This window comes from Erithacus rubecula (genome assembly GCF_903797595.1).
Source record: "Erithacus rubecula genome assembly, chromosome: 3".
In the NCBI taxonomy this organism is placed as follows: Eukaryota; Metazoa; Chordata; class Aves; order Passeriformes; family Muscicapidae; genus Erithacus; species Erithacus rubecula.
The window spans coordinates 43,769,574-43,784,909 of NC_136689.1; the positions used below are offsets into that span (position 1 = coordinate 43,769,574).

The window sequence follows — 15,336 nt, forward strand, 5'->3', positions numbered from 1 at the left end:
CTATAAGCACTAAACCAAACATAACTCTTTAGGACAACAGAACTGATGACATAACTAATCTCAAAATATGTTTTATAAAAATAAGGATGCATTAAAAAATAATTCATTGTGGTGCTATCAAGGCAAAGAAGTTGAAGAAGCTGTTGCTTGCTCAGTTAGAAATTAATGCTACCTTTGCTGAAATAGCACAGCCACCTGTATGGGCTGTCCATCTTTTACAGCACAGACTAAAACAGATTGCTGTAAGTCACCAACAGAGGTGGTTCAAGCCAGTCCACTTAGCACTGCCATGTAGTGAGGGCATATATACATAAGTTTCACATTCTAGCTGAGTAGTTGGTAGTCTCTTGAACTGCTTTAGCTGAAGTGCTTGTGACTGCTTGACTCTTTACTTAATTGCATTATTTTAATTTAGCTAAAATTTGTTTAACTACACAATGGAGGAGATAAGCTCGAGTATCAGTGCCAGACAGTTTTCTCTTTGGGGAAGATGATCTATTTAAACAGAGATTTTATAATTTGTACATTCATTTCCTGACACTGTGGTATATTCCTCCTTGCCTTGTCTCTCTTCTGCAGTCGCAATTGGGCCTTTGCATTGGGTCAAAATTATCCTTGCTGTGGCCACAGCCTGCATAGACAGCCAGTCTTATTCCCCTCATTTCATCTTCTGTATTATGCAGAATGTATATGCAGAATATATCTTATGTATTATCCATCTTCTGAGTATTATGCAGATTTGTCGTGCATCACCCTGCTTCTTATACTGCCAGGGATGAGTTACCAGCTACTGGAGTTTTGTCCTTAAATAAAATGAGTGTTGGTCTTCCCTGACTTTTATAATTAACAGTAAAGCATTATGTTGCCATTCATGCCACTAGTTAGAGACATCATGGGCTCATGGCCTTTGTCTTTTTCTTCTATTGTTGATAGAAGACTGCCAGGTTAAAGATTGTGATCCTAACATAAGAAGGGCACTTGCTTATGTGGAAATGGCTGATAAAAGATGACGATGACTGCACAGCACTGTGTTGAAAGAAAAGGGTGATTTATCTTCTCTTTGTAAGTTTCTGCTGGAAATCATTTAGCCTTGTCTTAAAGCCCATTTGTTTCCGCAGTTGCAGCAAGGAATCTCTGCAGTGTTTATATTCATCCATATTTTGAAATGCAATTATAAAGGACAATAGGATGGTGTTATGTTGGAGATATCTTCAAGAATTTTTCTTATGCACAGGAGCTAAAACTCCATAAATTGAGAAAAGCTTAAGAAAGCTCCCCCAGGAACCTTTTCCTGCCAGTCTTTCATGAAACTGACAGTTAGCCAGGTGTGAGTTGAGGCAGAGAAGAAAATGGATGTGAACTCATCAAATCAGTTGTTTCTTGATGTCACTAAAACAGCAGGGCTCATAAACGATGAAGTGTGTGGAGTCAAAACACAACTTAATGAACAGGCAAGTGTTGACAAAACTCAAAACCCGAATGTAGTGACGACTTGTGGTTAACTGCACTGTGAAGTGCCATGAGGGAGGATGACCTCTGAAGTAGCTGTGAATGCTTACTCACAACTTGGCCTGCTGAACCATTCATTCTGTGTTAAGTATTATTATGTTTATTTGGAATAAGTAGTGTAAGTCTGTAAGTATATGTGTGTCTATGTTAAGTGCACATTTAGACTGGCATTTTGGTTGATGGTTTCACAACTGACATTTTTCAGTCAATCTGCAACTCTTTAATGACATTGATGGGGATGGGAAAATCAAAAATGGGATCTGTTCTTAATTTTGGAGAGCACCAAGAATAAGAAGTCTTTATTGCAGTGACTGGCATATTACAGATTCAAGTTCCTGGGGGAAGCTACTTGCCCCTTTGTTTGGAACATGTTTGCTTTCTGAATAGCCCCCAGCTATTATCACTGGTGCTGGTATTTGGGTACTGGGAGCCAAGTATGGTTATGAATAGGTACTGGAGCTGTCTAAAAAGGAATACTGCCATGGTCAGCAATGAGAAATAGGCTGTCTTCACACAGCTGTTTGGCTTTGGGTTGTGTAGTGAAACTGGCAGTTCTGAAACCTGCAACCTGTTTATTCAATTCATGAATCAAGGCCAGTGTAATTCCCAATGACTATCACTGTTGTTTTCATTATGGAGTCCTAATTCATTGTTTCTGTGGGCACAAAAGTATTGCTGGACTCATTTGGTGTTTCAGACCATTGTAATTTTACATAGTGCAATACTATTGAGATTGCCAAGCTGTGTCATCTGTTGGGCTCATCACTATTACTTCCTTTTGACCTCCTCTGTGTAATTACATATGGATGACTGACTTGCTGCTGTAAAGATACATAAATGCAACTGGACTTGTTAAATGAAAAACAGACTAAAATGATTCTCTCCAAGGTCAGTGAGAACCAATGAGGTAGCTGTTTGTTCTCTGCCAGGCAGCCAGAGCCATCTGTCACATGACAATAAGCAAGCATCAATTTCAGAAATCCATTTGCTTTTATGGCAGTTTTTACAATTTTATGGAAATTGAACCATTATATAAAGCATAATTTTCCTCAGAAATTGGTGTTTTATAGACTTATATCCCTGTTCAGTCATTTACATTCCTAGTTGCATTTTGCATGAAGCATAAATACACTGATCCTTTTTTCTCCCAATAACAAAAATCTTCAGAGCATTTTTCTGGATTTTGGCAGAAGGAGGGGTGGTTTTGTTTTTCTCCTGTATATGCAAGACTATCTATGTTTGGTACTTAAGGAAAATCCCAAGGTGTCTGAGTTTTATGTGTCCCTGGAAATCAAGTCTGTAGGGGCTACAAAGGAACAAATGTTAGATGCTTTAATATTTCGCTCAAAATCATAGTTCAGAATGATTTTTCTAACCAGATTTTGCTACTTTTTTAATACTTTACAAATGAGTTTTTCATAATCGGTGTTAATTCTTGATTTAACTTATCAAATTCCTGCTTTTCTTGGAATAGTATATCTACCTCATCAAGCCAAGTTGTAGAGATGGTTAATTACTGGAGTCTTGTGCTTAAGTCCAGATTATGACAAATGTGAGCATTTAGTTTCATCCTTCATGGAATAACTGATCCATTGATCAATGCTATATAGAGATTTTGCTCTGGGACAGGTAGGGACTTTGCATACAAGATCAGACTTGAATTGGACAGACAACTTGGACAGCTCTGCTGACATCACTCTGCCTTCATCAAGGCATAGTAGTCTTTTGTCTTTATGAGGAGCATTTTAAAGCTGGACGAGGAACATTATCAGGCTGTAGGTATCATTTTTTGGAGGCTGTGTGCATTACACTTCAAATTCCTCAGTTAGCCAAAACTTCTTGGCTGTTCCTAGGTGTTTGCCCAGTTCACCTGAGCATTGCTGCATGGCTGTTCAAGGATTTGTGTCCTTAGACATAACAGCATTTATTAAATTGGTAATTGCTTGGTTGCTTGCATACTTCTCCTGTATGGTAATTGCCATTTAAAGGTCAGCATTTTCCAATATGTTCTGGGTGTCACTGGCTCTCCTAATACTGAGAAGATGAGTTATGTGTGGTAATGATTCTTACCCTTACAAGGGTGTAAATGTTCAAAATTATTTTAATTGTCAAAGCATGTGTGGTGGGCCGACCAGCATGTGTGGGTTGGAAGCCAGGCGCCCACCATGCTGCTTTATCACTCCCCAGCTGGACAGGGGAGATTAAATGAGATCAAAAACTAGTCATAGTTTGAGATAAGGCCATTCACTAAAGCAAAAGTGAAGGTTTGCATGCACACGAATGTGAGTGAGAGATCTTGATTTAGCTGTACTTGATGAAGATGTATGTGAAAGTAAAGGGTATCCCTAACCCATGGAGTATGTCAATGAAAGTTGGATATAACTCAAAAAAACTTTGCAGTTAGACTATTTTGTGATTTTACAGTGAGACATAAGGGTTGACAGATGTTGAAATTCAAGGATCTTATTCACAGATTGAATTATTAGGCCATAAAGGGCAGTGTCAGTGGAAAAAGTTATGGGAATCAACATTTAAGAAGTCTTAGGAGTTACTTGTCAGAAGCTATTTTAGGAGAAAATCTGATTAGAAAAAAGACTATGAAGGATATTTGAACATGAGAGATTCAGAAAATTATGAATTTGAGGGGAAACCTGGATGTGCAGTGAATCTGTGTGTTGTTTTAATGTTTGTAACTATTTTTAGTTTGCTTTGCTCCACGACAACTGGGAGGCCTCTATAACAGCTCCTAAAGAAACATAAATGTAGGATCTGAACTGTGGTAATAATAAATTCTTCCAGTGGATTTTCCTGTTTCTTTTACAAGGAGGATGTTACAAGAGACTGTCAGGGTGAAGTGTACCTGGGAGGTGGTGGTCTCACCAGTTCTAGCAGGGTGAATACAGGCAGCTGCTTGGAAGCTGTGGGAAGAGGGATCAAGGGCTTGCAAATTTTGCATAAGCTTAGTATGTGGCCCAATTTGGCTAAAGCAGGTATCTGAGACTGGCTGGGATCATTTGGACAGAGTAAAACTGGTCTGAAGTAGCACCTCAGGGAGTCATTGGCATGCAGGTGACAGATGAACCTGTGTTTGAGATCACCAGCAACAGGATGGCAAGTGCTAATTTCCAGTGTCATATAGATGTTGGGCTGGCTTCTGAGCTTGCATCACTTGTCAACACTGCAGGCCTATGTGAAAGTCTCCTGTAGAAGCTTTGAGCCATGTTTTGCTACACAGAACTGCAGTTTACTTTTGCTAATAAAGCTGTTGTGGTCAGCTGGTTGTATAATGGATATAAAAAGGCTGCCCTATCCAGCTCTGCTAAGTCAAATATCTCACTCATTGAAGAGGGTGGAAACTGCAATAATGGATATTTTCTGGATTATAGAGACATTTCTGAAAGCGAGCAGAGAATACCACTTGCATTAAAACCAAACTTGAAAAATCAAACAAGACAAAGAGTGCCTTTTGTTCAATAATCACCCTGCAGTTTTATTAATCTGCTCTTATGTTCAGACAATGCCCCTTAGAGCTGGGAATGTTACAATTTTACAGAGCATGCCTCTGTGTCCAAAATGTATATGCTGAAGGGCAGAGAATAGCCTCAAAGTGAATAGGTGTCAAGAAACATCTGAAATCAATTAACAATTATCTATCATGCAGGAGACATTCCCTGTCTGTCTGTGAATAGTCCTCGAGCCAGTGTGGCGCTCAGACTGCTGGGAACTGGGACGGTTCCAAGTTACCCATAGGAATGGCTTTGAACTTAGAATAAACCTCCACACACATATACAAATTAGAAGGAAACAAAACACCTCGAATGAAATCTTGGCCTTATCAAAATCAAAAGGTGTTTGTTGACTACAGTGGAACAAGAATTTTATCCGTAAAGAGAAAAAAATGATTATTGAACTCTGAAATCAGAGCTAAGCTGTCTGATGTAGTATGGGGTTGAGGGTTTTTTTTTTTTTTTTTTTTGTCACAGATACCTGCTTGTTTTCGCATGTATTTGCAGGATCTGAAGCCACAAAGTCTTTGTAATTGTGTGTCTGTAATCCCTGACTGCAATGTGCTTGCCAAAGCACACCTGGAACACTCATGCTTTTGTAAATTTCATTTCTTGTTTTTATGGTCCAGCAGCATTGCTCAGGCCTGTTCAAATGACTTGGCAATTAGTAACATAAATATAACTTGTCCGACTTGATTTGTTCTTCCCACACACACATTCTGTGTCTCTCTCCAGCTGGAACTGGTGTGTAGAGAATGTGTGGAGAGAAGAGCAGCAAGGAAGCAATGCTGTGAAGGTCTTATCCTTTTAGAATGAGCTCTCCTACACTATGGATAGCAAAAATAACTTGTGGCCATCCTAGTGAGCATACAATGTCTCTGTTAGCAAAGCCTGGCAAGAGTTACCATTAATTTTCATTAAACAGCCTGTAAATTGCTGCACCTCAGTGCTTTAGAGGGTCCTGTCCCACAGCCCTGCTGAGAGCGTGTGTAACTAGTCAGATTCAACACCTCACAAAAGACCACTGTATATATCTGGGATTTTTGTTGCTAGGTTTAGTTGTTTTGCTTTTGTATTTTAGAAAATTGCTACCACAAATGTAAAATTGCCCTAATGACTAGAGAGTTTCCCTGGTAAATGGGAGTTCATGTTTAACTTCTCCTACCTGAAGAGCCATGCTGCCAGTTGCCTCCCTGCCAAGTCCCCATGTTATTTATTCCTTGTGTGGGAACCATCCAAACCTCCCTGCCTTTCCCCATTCAGTGGAAACCCTGCTACAGCAACAAAATGTGACCCTCACTTGCCTAGAAAAGGAGAGAGGGCTACAGGAGAGCCCAGGAGCCTGCTGTGGGGGCACTGAGAAAAGGCACTGTGGTCTGTGCTGTCTGGACTGGGAGTTTTCACTGGCTGTGTTAGCAACCTGAGCTCCAGAGAGGAAAGTGAATTTGGGTAACTTTATTCTCAACAGGAGGTTTTTCATGCTCTTTGGCAGCAACACTCTCCAAGCACTATGCAAGTATCTTGAATTTTCTTTCTAGAGGAACCCTGTTCAGAGTTTTCCTCCTAAATTTTGCCCTAAACCAGGGCACTGGGTCCCTGCTTGGGATTTTTCTTTGTGGGTTGATTATTAAATGCCATCATCACAACCTGTATTTTATAGGCTCCAAATGCTTTATTTGGTCTGGCACTTCAGTACACAAAGGCTACATTACTTTGTAAGAGTGTGCGGGCCTGCAGAAGTGAGATCCACCTGATCCATCATGGAATAGGATGAGTTCATTTATTATAATTCCTCTGGGCACTGCAAGCTTAGTGTATACATTTGGAGAGCAATTTATAATGAAATAAATGCTTATATTTACTAAGTCCACAGCCAATGAATGTTAGATTTAGTTACCTGCATGAGTCCCTGGTTGCAGTATTTGCTGGGTTATTGTGCTCCTCCATTGAGAAGGAATGGCTGCATATTTCTGGCCACGTCACCATGAGCTGAGAATGACAGATCAAGTGACATGATTTATTTGATTACTGCAGTGCTTGTGAATAGCTCAGAATTGACAGCCTGGGAGGAAAAGTACCATTAAATGCCCTGGGATAGGTATAAGATGGGTCACAACACAGAATGTTTTCCCCTGCAGCCTAGGCATTGTGCCTCATTTCTGAAGTTACTATCCCATTGACTTATTTTCTGGCTGTCACATCAGCTATGGCAATGTTTTTAACACCACTATATTTCTTGACATTTGTTCCTTAAAAAATAGGAATAAGGTCACACTAAGCAGCTGTGAATAGCCATCAACTTTGAGTGCCTACCAGCCTGGATGACATTTGAAACAGTAGCTTTGGTTGGGGATGAAAGGCTCTGTGTCCACTGACAGTGCCTTCAGCCAGTCAAAGATGGGAGTAGGGATGAAAAGTCTGAGATGCATATTTAAAATTGCAGGAACAGCACTTACTATGAAGAAAGAGTGTCTAGAGGGAAATAAGAGTGTTCTCAATTCTTTAGTGTTTTTAAGTCTGGAAACTTAATTTTTAATATATTTTGTGTCCTACATAGGGTCCCAGTTAGCCTATAGAAAAAATGTATTGCTGATTGTTTGTACTGCAGCTGAAGGTAAAAGTTCCATTCACAGAAAAGCTTCCAACAAGGGATAAGTGGTATTTTATTCACAGCATGTGTCAGTATTCAGGCAATGCTGTCATTGGACCTGTGAGTATCTGGTAGTTCTGATAAATCAACCCACAGCAGCTTCTGCCTTACCCATGTGGCTGCTCTCAGCCTGTGCCAGTAAAGTAGAGCAAGAATTGTATATCTGTAATTAGCTGAATTATATTAAATTTTGATGAAAATGTAAAGAAGCATTGCTTTATGAGGTTAAAATATGTGTGTTTGGGAAAGAGAAAGAAACAGTTGGTGAGAAGGAGGCACATTTTGTGGTGTCTTGCTTGTATCTGTTTATACAGGCGAGGTAATAGCTTGTAGAAAAGCATCTGTTGAGCATGCAAATTGTGAACATCCCCAGCAGTTGTTTATTTGAGAAGATGATACTTGAAGTTGAATATGCTCCCAAGACCTGTCTTCAATGAAGACAAGGTTTCAAATAAAAAGCTCTTTATTTTTGCATTATTTTGCAGTTTATTTCACAGACATCAAGTTTATGGTTCACTTGAAACCTCAAAAAGGAAGAATTTCTTTCTCTAAAAAATGATGAGAGAGTAGTTTATTGCCTAGGTCATTTCTCTCCATTGTAAATAACAAAATGTAACTTGAAACTAATCAGAGAAAGCAGTTCAGCATTATGAAACCAGCCTTAACAGAAGGAATTTGCCCTTAAGTTTCTAGACTTTCTTGAAATATGAATTTCAAAAATCCATTCTTAGAGCAAGAATGCAAAACTCCTCAGGGAAGTAGATATTCCAGTGGAAATGTTTTATAACTTTTCCTGCAGTCATCTTTACCAGTACCGTAATATCTGAATGGTTTTCTTGAATTTTTTGGAAATACTATCAACCATGGTATTCCTTATGGCTCACCCTTGTTTAACAGGATTGAGGAGAGGAGAGCTGCTGAATGGTTGTGGGCTTAATAAAGAAAAGTAATTTTGAAATTCTTGTTAAATTGCAGTGAGTGTGCAACTAAACTGAGATTTAATTACATTTTTAATTAAAGGAATAACTATTGATTATGTCATCGAATCTATGTTGCAGCCAGCCCTAACAAACAGCAATATTGCAAGAGATCATTAAACTAGTTTTAAAATTTCCAAATGAATGAGAACTGGTGTGGATAAAAGGCACAGCAATGGTGGGTAGAAGAAAGAGATAACAAAGTGAAAAATACGTTAATTTTTCAGATGTTGGTGAATGGTAGTTTTATGCCCTGTCATAATTCATTATAATCTGTGGAACAAAAGAGATTGAAACTGGATCAGTTTTTAAATAAGAAACATGAGTAAAGTTTCATCCTGGAAGTGAACAGTGATTCAGATAATATTTCTCACATGCTCCTGTGCACCAGGAGGTAATCTGTCATGTGCAAGAGACCTTCAAATTGCTGAGGGAGCAGTCAGATCTACTCAGACTGAGATAAAGAACAAGTGCCAGAGATCAGAGCATGGTAGTGCTGGCAAAAAACCATAGGCAGCTGTGGCTGAGCTGGCTACTGGGTGCTGTCAGCTCACCCTGTATTCAACCTGCAGTTTTCCTGCTAGCACAGAGTTGGTCCCCTCCCATGCCTGTGGTGGATAGGTGGTGGATAGGAAGTGTTTTTCTGGACACTGAAGAGCTGGTGGAGAAACCCCAACCACCCCTGTAAATCTGTGCAGCCCTGTTTGGTCTTGGCAACTTGGACAGGTTGGTTCTTCATCAACACCTCTTGGCTTGGGTGAAGCTGGTAGTTGACACTCTCAAGAAAATGTGTTCTAAATTTGGGTTATACTTAATTTAAATGGACTGGAGGCAGCTCATGCTGATCCTTTCCCTCATCATGCTACCACTTTTACTGCTGAAAGGATCTTATTGAAGCATTTTGTTAGCCCAGGGAGTAGCCCCTGTGGATGGATACCGTGGGAGTCCATTGCTTGTGGCTGAAAGCTGCTCTGCACAGTGAAGTCTAACAGAGAGGTGGTGAGATGATCTCATGGGAATTTCTGTTTCAGTCTTTTATAATTTCTGTGCATATAAAGCCATTTTAATCCTTTCTATTCAGATGCATTGTATGCACAGAAATAGTGACACAAGGCATGCTGCAGCATGGACAGGCTTCTAGTCAGACCCTGTGACTCACTTGGACTAAGTTATTGTTGAAATAAATCATTTTAGAAATAAATGGTTTTTCTTTGTACCAGATTTTATAGTTGAGCATAATTTGAATGTTCTCTGTTTGATGCCATTTGCTATTTCGGGAAGAGACTGTGAGGGTTGTACAAATGTCAGCACCCAAAAGTTAGGAGGATGTAGTAGAATGAGAGATATCTGTAACCTTTATTTGACCTGGTAGTTTTATGGAGCGAGATTCAGTCCTAGTGACCTTCTTTCCCTGTGACCTCCTGGCTTTTTAAAGTGTGCAGCATGAACAAGGGACATGATTGTGAAAAGTGCAAGGAAAGTGACAGTACCTGGTGAGCTGCAGGAGTTGCAGGGAAGTGTTTGGTAGAGGCATGACCACTCATTAGGAACGGAAAGCAGTGTCTTGTGATGAAAGTATTTTTCTCCCTGTATTGCTCCTGTTAAATGTGGTGATGTTCTCACATTCAGATTCCAGATTCCTTTTCATTGTCTAGCAGGTAACAAATAGAGAAGGTTGGATTTCTGAAATATGAACTGAGAGAATCAAATGTAAATCTCAAGAGATTAGAAAGTTTTAACCATCTGTAATCAGGATTTACCAATGATTTATGCTTAGGTAATGGCCTCACTGTTTTTTTTTTCCAACACACAGGATGTGTTTTGGTTTACTTCAGGCAGGTCCCTGTTCCCTGTAACTGCTAAGCTAGACAACGTTACAATTATAAGATGTAGTGAGTGACACTGTTGTTGCAGAATCACTGCTGATAAATTACGGTGGGATGGCAGCTGTAAATACAGCTTCTGTTGTGATTTAAGAGAGAGATGTGAAGGCATCTTGCCCAGATGCTTGATCAATGGTAAACAGGGCCAGCCACAGCACGCTAAAGCTTACAAGTCCTTGCCAGATTTTGGAATTAGAAGTTACTGTTTCAAGCATTAACTCCTCCGGTATCAAACTAATCAGCTGGTCTGGTCCTCTCCCTTTCTCTTCAGTCAAGATTTATTTACCTTTGCAAGCAGGAACTGACACGCAAACCAGATTTTTTTAGTCTTTTTTGAGATACAAGAGCTTTTCAGCAAGCTGCCAATATTCAGTGTCTGTTCAAGCTACAGTTCATGAGGCTTCATGTCGTGTTCCCTGTGACCTTCCTGTTCACCTGCTTAACCATCAGGAAATGTGTGGCTGTCTGGAGCTGTGTAGTTGTACTACCTAGGGCTGGAGAAACAATAAACCAGTCATTGTGGATTCATGTAATAAAATCACCAGCAGCAAAATCAGCTATAATCAGGATTCATTTGACACAAAAGGGCAAATAGCTTTGGTCACTCAGCCCCCTGCTCTGTGACTGTCCTGTGCAAGTAACACTCCTAATGACTGATGAGAGCAAGAAAAATTTCTATATGCAGTTGCCAACTTTGCAGTTGTTTTAACATAATTTCTCTCAGGGAAACCCCACACGTCCTGATCTGAAGGCTGGTGGAAGCTTGGTTGCTTTTCCCTGAAATGAGAAATGAAAATAACTGTCTCCCCAAGATATCCCTGGGTTTCAGACTAAATGGGGCTTGTATTTGCATTGATACTAAGAATGAAATCAGGATTGGCAGGCTGTGATACATGCATACAGGGACTCAGAACATGGGTGAATATTTTTAACTAAGCCAAGACATTTTAGATGGTCTCTGCCTAAAATTCAGTAAAAGGGACTTTCTCATGGGTCTCTTCATTGTCACATTCCATTTACAATTGTAATAAATGCTGTAACTTGTTTCCTTCTCTCTTATCCCACAAAAATGACAGAGAGGAATCTTTTTCTAAGCCTTTGTTAAAGATTCTTTCTTTTTATTCCAGATAACTTCAAACAAGAAGCTCTCAGAGAGCCTGAAGAATGATGGTGATGCTCTTATCCAGGCTATAGAGAGCCTGGCCCAAACTGCCAGGTGAGTTCCCTCAGGCTCTCAGGAATTTCCAGGGCTGAGAGTGCTCACCTCCTCTTTTGAGTGCAATGGTCTTCTGTAATTCTGTGCAGTAAGAGCTTCTCAGGTTTCTGTCCCTGGCCCCCCTCCCTGCACTGCTCTCCTCCAAAGTCCTCTCTGTCAGAGCCTGCAGCACGCTTTGATCCCCAGCTGCTGCACGTATGTAGATTCTGTGGGTTATTTTTTAAAATTTATTATTTTATTCCAAATCTTGGTCCTTCTATCTATTCTTGGGCTGCATGCACAATGCAACATTTGTGCCCCGTGTTAAGGTAGCTGTGGTTGATGCACTTGCCAGCTGATTCCTTTCAAATGTTCAGCTGAAGAACAGAACTGCTTTTGTTTAAGAATACCTGTGGCTTCTGCAGAAGGCATGAGACTTAGAGGAATACCATAGCCTTCTCTGCAAGAACAAAGGTGCTAGTCCCAACAAATTGCCAAAGATTAGCTCATCTCCCATAGATTTTCCCTTATCTATCCCCCTTGGACATATGAATGAATGAATGGCTGTTCTCTTACTCTCAAAACAAATTTTATGCTTCTGCTGAGGGTTGTTTGGCTTCATTTCACGCCTGGTTAAAGTAAACTTTATAAAGAAATTATAGTTCCAAGATCAGTTTTTGAAACACTAAGATGATCTTTTCAGTGCTGTTTGTCCTCCCAAATGCAGGCTTCTTGGAAAACTGGCTCCTCAAAGTCATGGCAGAGTGTACTGTGTGTTGAAAGGAAGGAAGGGTGTGGGCAGACATGGAGAGGAAATGTTGGGATGTGGTGAGTGCAAGGAGATGCACACCAAGGACTAACCAAACCTGTCCAGAGCAGTCAGCATCCTTCTCGCACACTTGGCTGCTGACTCACAGAGTTTTGTATGACACATTAAATTATCTCACTAAAATAAAATGTCAGGTCTTCCCAAGTGAGACACAGGCACCACCACTGAAAATGAGAGTAGGGGAAACAGGGTTTTCCTCTGTTAAAAATAACTTTCACTCTGTTAGTAGCATTTCAGCATTAGATGCACCAGACAGCCCAGTCATTGTCTTGGAGTTCTGCTTTTCTGGCTTCCTCAGTAGTCTGTACAGTCTGTGCATTTCTGTATGCAGAAAAACACATCCTAGAGAGCCCAGATATACAGCACTCACTCTAATTTAGCACAGGATGCTCAGTAGATGAAATTCCAGATAATGCCATTGAGGACTGTTCTGATACATTAAGGTGAGCCAGGTTCCTCTGCTGTACTGAGCACTGTAACAGCAACAAGGGAGCCCCTGAGAACTCATGGGATTCATTTCCCTTCCTCCCCTTCTTTAGGGAACACATGTCCCTATCCATTTGCCTCCAGAAGAGACTAAGAGGGATTCAGCCTGCTTCCTGGGGGTGTAATGGACTCAGACATGCACAAATTGGAAACAGGGAGGCAGAGAAAGCCTGGAGTTAGGAAGCTTTATCACACTTAGCTGAATGGACATTTATTTATGGAAGGTATAGATATTCTGCCTTCTCCTCAGATTTCCCTGTGGCATTTTTCCCAAAATATCCCTTGTGACTTGATAAACTTGGTCTCCTCACCTGTGCTTTAAACCTGATTAAGGAGCCTCTCTGTATCTCCTGCAGAACTGGAAATGTTTTAGAGGCAGTACAGCTGAGATCCTGGATCTAAGCCATCCTCAGGGTTGTCTAAACTTCCAGGCCCTACCACCCACATATTACCACTGGCTTGAATTGCTTGAGGAGTGTTTTTGCTTTGCTCATTTCTTACAGACAGGTTTCTAAGGTGTGTTTCAGATAACTGAATTTTTTAACTTAAACTGCTGCTTATTAAGACGTTGGCTTATGAGTGTGAACTGATCATTTGGATTTTCTGATTAGCTCTGTATTCCCAAAGCGTGGAGTACCAGTAGATATTGTCAGGTATTAGCAGAATCACAGAAGATTGATCTGCTGATGTTTTTTCTAAGCTATAGATGAGGGATGGGAGTCCATAAAAAAATTAAACATACTTGATTCTGTGAACTAGGGGTAGTGTGTTAGAGCCTCTGTTCCAATGCTAGGAAAAAACGTGTTTCCAGAAGAAAAAATTAGGCAAAATATATACAATAAAACCCTAAGTGAGGAAGCAAAGGGCCCCAGTGCAGTGCTGTGGGTGGAAGGACAGCCAGTCCTCCTTGCAGGAGGTGGGCAGCAGCTGGAGAGGAAGTGCCTGCCTGGGCAGAGGGCACTGCAGGCAGAGGGCTGTGTGTGTGTGAAAATACATTTCTCTGCCAAGCTGGAAGTGTGTGTGTGAAGAGTCACAGGGTGTATGATAAATTCTATCTGCTTTTTTTTACAGAGAAGGTTGAGTGAGGTAGCAGTTACTGGGAGTTTGGGCTGAAATTCATTTCTGTTCAAGATATGCTACAGGGCAGAATCACTGGTTACATGTTACTTCTTAACAGAAAGGCCGGTAGAGTGCAGTTAATGGCTACTCAGAATTTTCCAGCATAGGCAAATGTGGAATTTGAACAAAACATTTTTTTCTCCTTAGGACGTCTAATACATGTTACTGTTTTTAATTCCTAGCTCTCATGCTGACATTGCTGTTGCTTCCTTGGCATTTGGAATTCTGAGAACAGTGGGCCGCGAAAACATCGAGACCCCCAAGTGAGGCGCTTTTGGCCAGCCTTCTGAAACGTGCAGGTTGTGTACCCTGCTCAGCACAAACACCTTCAGATGAGCTGAGCAGATGTAACTCATTTAGCAATCTGAGCTGCAGCATATGCAGAATTTGGGCTGGCTCAGGAAGGGAGGGAAGCTGGTTCGGGGTGGGGAGGGAGTGGTGGTTTGTTTTTTTAAAAGTTTGTAAGGATGAATTCTTGGTTACTACTTTGCCTTGCTGGCATTTCACGATGTAGCTCAAGTATATGATAACTTGAAAGCGTAAATTAAATAAACAGTAGTTACTTCACAACATAAAGTATTCCACTGTTTCAAGCTGCTGTTTATCTTTTGTTCATTTATCTTTTGGACCAGGTGACTGCCTTTGCTGTTCATCTTAAAGGGTCACCTCATGCTTGTGACTGGCACTAGAAAACGCCTTTTTATCACACTATTGTTCACCTCAAGCAACCAGTACCAACCACTGTGATCACACAGAGACAGTGTGTGTGTGGCATGTAAGGATGATGGATGGCACCCAGGTTTCTACTGAGCAGCCTTTTGTGTGCCCTTCCTTTGCCTAGCACTGCACAGCTTAAGCTACACGGGTGGAGTGTTGTTCTGCAGTTCCTTGACATCAGGTGTGATAATAACCCTGGCAGTTTGCCAAACTCACAGTAGAAGTTGAAGCTTTTCCCCTAGAAAAGGTCCTCTGGAGCTTGCAGATCCCACAGTGAAGATTTAAATTCTCCTCCACGTGTGCTGTGGTTGATGTCTGCCAGTCAGTGCACCCACTAAGTGCAGGTGCCTGTGAGAGCAGCTGCTATACCCTTGCTCTCAGACAGCCCCATGTAAACAGATTTCACCTTGTGTGTCTCACAGGCATAGTTTTCTTACATTACTTCAAATACCACCATCTTTCATA

General features: G+C 40.8%; 1 protein-coding gene across 10 annotated transcripts in view; it reads left to right on the forward strand.

The window, feature by feature from the left end:
• Positions 1–15,229, forward strand: part of ULK4 (unc-51 like kinase 4) — a 217,325-nt gene extending 202,096 nt beyond the window's left edge. For 9 of the 10 annotated variants that reach the window (XM_079299912.1, XM_079299915.1, XM_079299913.1 and 6 more), the window contains 2 exons: positions 11,653–11,741; positions 14,337–14,730. In XM_079299912.1, coding sequence (XP_079156038.1) covers positions 11,653–11,741; positions 14,337–14,421 — 174 coding nt within the window. In that variant the 3' untranslated portion in view covers positions 14,422–14,730. Of the gene's footprint in view, positions 1–11,652; positions 11,742–14,336; positions 14,731–14,786 lie in introns of those variants that run through there. The other variant, XM_079299920.1, reaches the window with a different exon arrangement.
• Positions 15,230–15,336: the final 107 nt, after the last annotated feature.